This window comes from Phlebotomus papatasi, chromosome 2 (genome assembly GCF_024763615.1).
Source record: "Phlebotomus papatasi isolate M1 chromosome 2, Ppap_2.1, whole genome shotgun sequence".
NCBI lineage: Eukaryota > Metazoa > Arthropoda > Insecta > Diptera > Psychodidae > Phlebotomus > Phlebotomus papatasi.
Genome location: NC_077223.1, coordinates 8,739,572 through 8,745,571, shown reverse-complemented (window position 1 = coordinate 8,745,571; position 6,000 = coordinate 8,739,572). Strand labels below are relative to the sequence as shown.

The window sequence follows — 6,000 nt, the reverse complement described above, 5'->3', positions numbered from 1 at the left end:
ACTTCTTAAATACAAGAAAAATACGAGAGTGTAAAATGCTTCTATTGGAAACAAATTAATCCAAATGGAGACAAGGGAAAGTTTCTAACTGGAGACAAACAGTGTAAGTGAAACCGCGACGAAAGGCTTCAAAAACCTTGTTGAGTTGCTCTTGAATGCAGGATTTGTTCTTATTCCTGGTCTTTTCTCCTTTCCCATCTAAAACAATAGGAAAATCTTTCCAAAAAAAATCATATTTCTGGGGTTTCCTATTGAAGCATTTGCAGACACTTCAGAAAAACCCTTTTGGCTCACGAAATAGGTAATTATTTCATTTGAAAACTTCACGTAAAAATCAGCACTTAGGGTAAGTGTGCCAAATTTCGGCATAGTAGCATGCAAGCGGCAAAGTCTCAAGTTTGAAATGTAACATTTTTAATACAAAAAGGTACACTTTTAATTTTTCTGAGAAATTAACAAATTAAAATTTGTGAATATGAATGGATTTTCGCTTTATTTGGAGCAAAATTAACTAAATAATGGAACTGAGGTATAGAAAATATATAAATATAATAATTTAGTACTGTAATTATCGTGAAAACAGTAACGTTTCCATTTGGAGTAGCGAAAAATTTCCATTTAGAGCAGGTTTTGAATTAGCTCAATTTACCCTAGAATTTCAAGTGTCCAAGTGAGTTTTAGAATTCGGAAGTGGAACAGCAGGCCAATTCCTTAAGTCTGTGGGGCATGTTAATGCAAAGCACGGCTTAAATGGGAGTTGATTGATTACTCAAAAGTCTTTTGTGCTGAAATTTGACTAACAAATTTTTTCCAGAAACTCTCCCGGACTCACAGGAAATCCTCAAAGCTATTGCTCATTTTTTTTTGCAGAAAATCACACTTTTATGCGAAATATAGGTCTTGAGCAAGAAAAAAAAACCTATTCTCTCTCCTTCTCTTTGGCAAAATTTCCCATTCAGAGACAATTTTCTCACACGGTTTATCGATAAAGCGCAAATTGCATGGTTTTACACAGTATCTAACACAATTTAAAACAAAAAAAATACAAGATAATTCAGTAGAATTTCTAAGTGACACAATAGTACATCAATATGTACTTCCAGGAAGAATCTGTAATTCAATTTCCTTGAAATTCTTTACAACACACATCGAACATCTCCAAGTGATATGGAAAGTCACAAGTAAATGGAGAAAAGTGCTTGACATAAATTTTGTATATGGGGAAGGGGATAAAAATAAGTGTATAAACATTTACCCATATACTCATGTAGTCAGCTTTTATTTATTTAATTTTCACCACAGAACAGAGAGTCGAAATAGATTTTCATCATTTTTTTTTCTTCTTCTTCACTCCTTCTCCTATATTTAGTCATCAATTGTAAATAGATTGAAAATATCTCTTCACTGTTACACTCAAGTAATTGTTCATTTATGTTTCAATTTTATTCGAGCACCAGCATGTGGAATATTTGCACACAAGTATTAGGTTTATTATGAAAACACTTCATTATTTTTTTATTCAGGATTTTTTTTTGGCAAGAGCACCAACAAAAATAAAACACCGGAAGGTTAAAGTGTTAATACCATCATGTTTGATGGAATTTACACGAGAATCCAATTACAGTGATTTCTTTTTTAAGTGGAAAGAGGATTTTTATGTTATTATTGAAAATAATTAATTTTTATTCACTTTTAAAACAAATTTTGAGATTAATTTTTGGAGAAAAACAAAACTCCATAATTAGTAGATAGTACATTTTTGAGGGTTGTCATTAGGCCGTTGGAGGATGATACCCTTTTGAATTTTTACATAGATATAGAGTAATATCAACCAACACTCTTTGAGGAAAAATACACTATCAACAGAAAACACCAAATTTAGCTCCTTTACACCCTCCCATGAGGAAGACGACAAAGCAACTGCTGGATGAGGAAAATATTCTCTCACTCAACAGTGAAAATTTCCTCTCTTGCACACGATATATTTTCCAATATATATATCACCAATTCCAAATGTTTTCCCTCTCGCACACATAGTCACAAAAATTTTCCCACTCAACAGAGATAGTGGCATCCTCTTTCCCTCCGCCAACAAAAAAAAAAGAAAAACTCCTGTGTGAGTGAGATCAACATCTTCTACAAATTTTCATTGCAATTTCCACGCAGAAAGATACAATTTTCCCTCCACACTCATTCATAATTTATGTAGCATTCTCCTTTTGCTTTCCCACCACTTTTCCCAACAGACTGATTCACCCAAAAAATCAAGAGTGAAAAAAAATCAGGAAAATTTGCCAGATAAACATATACACTCATCATCGGAAAATTCAGTGAATGAAAGTATGTTGATATATTTTTGCAAATAGAATATCATTAGTGAAAATAATTTTTGCCCATCATAATAATCTCTCATGCAATCAATTGAAGGTGATCGTCCTATTGATTCTCTGTAAATGGCAAATGACTGACTTTTCACCCTCTAAATGGCCACCATCCCTCCAAACTTTCCCTCTCTTCTCTCTCCATCACCGAATACCATTTCCCAGAGACAGGAAAAACACCACCACCACCCCCCAAAGGCAAGGGTGAGGAGTAAACGAGACCACTATCTGTTGCTGTGTGAGAATTTGCACTTTATCACCGAGGCCTTTTCCCAAAAGGGCTATTCATAACCCAACGGCAATGCCATTTTTCAGAAAACAAAAACATAAAGACAAAAAATTACACTAGGAAACATAAATCAGGGTAGAAAAGTACAAAATAATAAGTAATTTCAAGACCTTTCAAATAAATCCAATCTTGACTAAATCTATAGAGAAATAAGCCTTCTAGAGAAGTGTTTTGATCAATGGCACCCAAAATCCTGAAAGCCAAAGTACCTACTGAAAACCAAAATCCCAGAAGTCAAAATAAACCGGAGAGCCAATAATTTCCCTTTGATATACACGGAAAATTTCCCTTTGGACCTCTACACACTAGTAGAAATTTCTTTAAAAAATGCCTTTTTAAAGAAAATTTCCCCTATCCTTGTAGGCAGAAACGTCAGATTTTTTTTTTAAAGCCATTTTTGACGAAAAATTGCTTCTAAGACACCATTAGACAGAAAAAATTTCCCTTTGCTCCAAGAAGTGAAACTAGTAATTTATCGAAACGGAAAATTTCCCTTTTTCTCAAAATAGCGAAACTAATAATTTCCCAAAAAGAAAATTTCCCTTTGCTGTTTGTCACAAACGAAACTAATAATTTCTCGAAAAGAAAATTTCTCTTTGCTGTTTGTCACAAACGAAACTAATAATTTTTCTTTTCCTCAAAAAGCGAAACTAATAAATTCCTGAAATAATAAATTTCCCTTTTTCCTCAAAAAGCGAAACTGATAATTTCCCAAAAAGAAAATTTCCCTTTGCATCTACAAACGAAAATAATAATTTCCCGAAACAGAACCATTTCCCTGTGACTCAAAAAGCGAAACTAATAAATTTCCAAAACACAGAATATTTCCCTTTGCCTCAAAAAGTGACACTAATAATTTCCGAAAACACAGAAAATTTCTCGTTTTGCCTCAAAAAGTGAAACTAATATTTTCCCACCGAACATTTCCTTGTGCATCAAAAAGCGAAACTAATTTAATTTCCCGAAACAAAAAATTTCCTTTCGTTTCTGCACAACAATTTTTCCAAAACTAATTTCCCAAAACAGAAAATTTCCCTTTGCTCGAAAAAGTGAAACTAATAATTTCCCAAAACACAATTGCTTTTTCAAACGAAACTAATAATTTCCAAAAACAGAAATATTTTCCCTTTGTTCCAAGATGTGAAACTAATAATTTCCCGAAACGAAAAATTTCCCTTTGCTCCAAAAAGTGAAACTAAATAATTTTCCAAAACACGGAAAATTTCTCTTTGCCTCAAAAAGCAAAACTAATTTAATTTCTCAAAGCAAACAATTTTCCTTTGCCTCTGCAATTCGAAACTAATAATTTCCCGAAACAGAAAATTTTCCTTTGTCTCTACAAACGAAACTAATAATTTCCAAAAACAGAAAATTTTCCTGTATTCCAGCAAGTGAAACTAAAAATTTTTCAAAACACAGAAGATTTTCTTTTGCCGCAACAAGCGATAAAGTATAAAGCACACAGTACAGTATAAGTACAGTGTAAACAAGTATAAAGCATGGATACCATTGGAAGCTGCGTAATAACTAAATTTTTCCTATGTTTCTCAATGAACATAACTCCGCAATATATTTTAAAAACTGGCCACTTTCCCATAGTTTTTAAAATATGGTTGCGATGAGTAACATATATATTGTGAAATATAGAAAATTTAGTCATTACGAAGCTTCCAGTTCCAATGGTATCAAGCATGGGCACTTTCCCCTACTAATAATTTCCTAAATTTTGACTATTCAAGATTTTAACTTATAGGGATTTTGGGCTTTTCAGGATTTTGGCTTTTGGAATTTTGGATTTTCTGGACTTTCGATTTTTCGGGTTTTTGACCGGGAGCAGCTTCGTGAAAATCTCCACAAAATTTTCATTTTCCCGTTGAGGAAAATCCAAGGATTTCCAGGAATTTTGCAAGGCGGAATTATAAATTATGGTTTGTGTGGCATTCTGTAAACAATCTTAAACCTTGGACATCATTTTCCGTACGAAGCTGCACAACCTCCGCCTATAAAGATCTCATTACTGCTCGAACTGAAAGAGAGAGTAGTTACATAATCGTCTTTTTTTTTCAATTTGTCACCGTCCTGAAGCTTAAACGATAGGAAATGTTAACTTCCTGTTTTCGGTGACCCCCAATCAAATACAATATTGCCTTAAATATGTAAGTCCTTCGCTCTACAGAGTATAACTTTTTTTTTGAGGATCGATAAAATCTTCTCGTTTTTGGAAGCTTTAAGTCTTCATATGGAGGTCCTTTTCCAATTTTCTTTTAATCATTATTTGCGATATATGCATCTCAAATTTCTTTCAATTTGCTTCTCTACCTTAAGGCGTCTACACATTGGGAGCAATTTTCGGCAAAAATTGCGTTTTTGACAGAAATTTGACGTTTCCCCCTACAACGCTGCAGGGAATTTCCTTCAAAAAAGCAATTTTTGACAAAAATTACTCCCAATGTGTAGAGGCCATTAGGGGCGACTACTAGCGATGAAGTGATTTTTTTTAAAGCTCCATTAACCCTTTAAGGACGAGACACTTTTCAATAACCGAAAATCAATTTAAAAAAAAATTTAAACCGATAAACAAAATCAATAAATCATAAAAAAAAAGTTTATTTGTTGTAGTTATTATTTTTTCGAAGGGGTTTTCCTCCTTATAATCAAAATCCATTTAATAAATAAAATTGTTAAAAATTGCATTTTGCAATATTTTCCTGTGAATGAGACAATAGTCTCTCATATTAAAAATAAAGGAAGATTTTGACGTTTTAAATGACGCCCTTTACTGTTCTTAAATACTTCTGTATTATCAACTTTTCTTTGTGTTGGTTCATGTCTCGACTGTTTTGAATTCTAATCATAATGTTGCAATAGAATGGCGATTACAGTAGACTCTCGCTTATCCATGGACTCTTTTTTTCCGGTTGACATAAAAAAGTCGGTGAGACAGTTGAATTTTAAAAATTTTGTTGACATGTTTTAAAATACTTTACTGTTCTCAAGTTCTTCTGCGTTATCGACTTTTTTTTATGATCGTTCCTGTCTCGACTGTTTTTCCCAATCCTCGCCAAACAGTCGTGACATGAACCAAGACAAAGAAAGTCCGATTATCTTAAAGCATTTGAGGATAGTAAAGTGATAAATAAAATATGTTCATTTTTTTTATTGAAACAGCACCACTAAACAGCAAATGGGAAAAAAAATTTCAAATAGCAACCCCTTACAAGATACACTAAACAATGAGACACCCCTTGAAGTGCTTTTCTCACACCCACTCCTACCCCATCAGCCCACAATCCTTTTCTATCTCACTCTGGCGTTCTGGTTTGAAAAGTT

The 6,000-nt window shown here is 33.1% G+C and overlaps 1 protein-coding gene across 3 annotated transcripts in view; it reads right to left on the bottom strand.

Annotated features, from left to right (window-relative positions):
• LOC129803635 (neurogenic protein mastermind) overlaps positions 1-6,000 on the bottom strand; it is a 123,079-nt gene that overhangs the window by 35,696 nt on the left and 81,383 nt on the right. Inside the window, exon 1 of one of the 3 annotated variants that reach the window (XM_055850347.1) lies at positions 1,256-4,303. The exons of the other annotated variants lie outside the window; for them this stretch is intronic. Within the exon in view, the coding sequence (XP_055706322.1) occupies positions 1,256-1,267 (12 nt within the window). The 5' untranslated portion in view covers positions 1,268-4,303. Of the gene's footprint in view, positions 1-1,255; positions 4,304-6,000 lie in introns of those variants that run through there. 3 annotated transcript variants of the gene reach the window in all.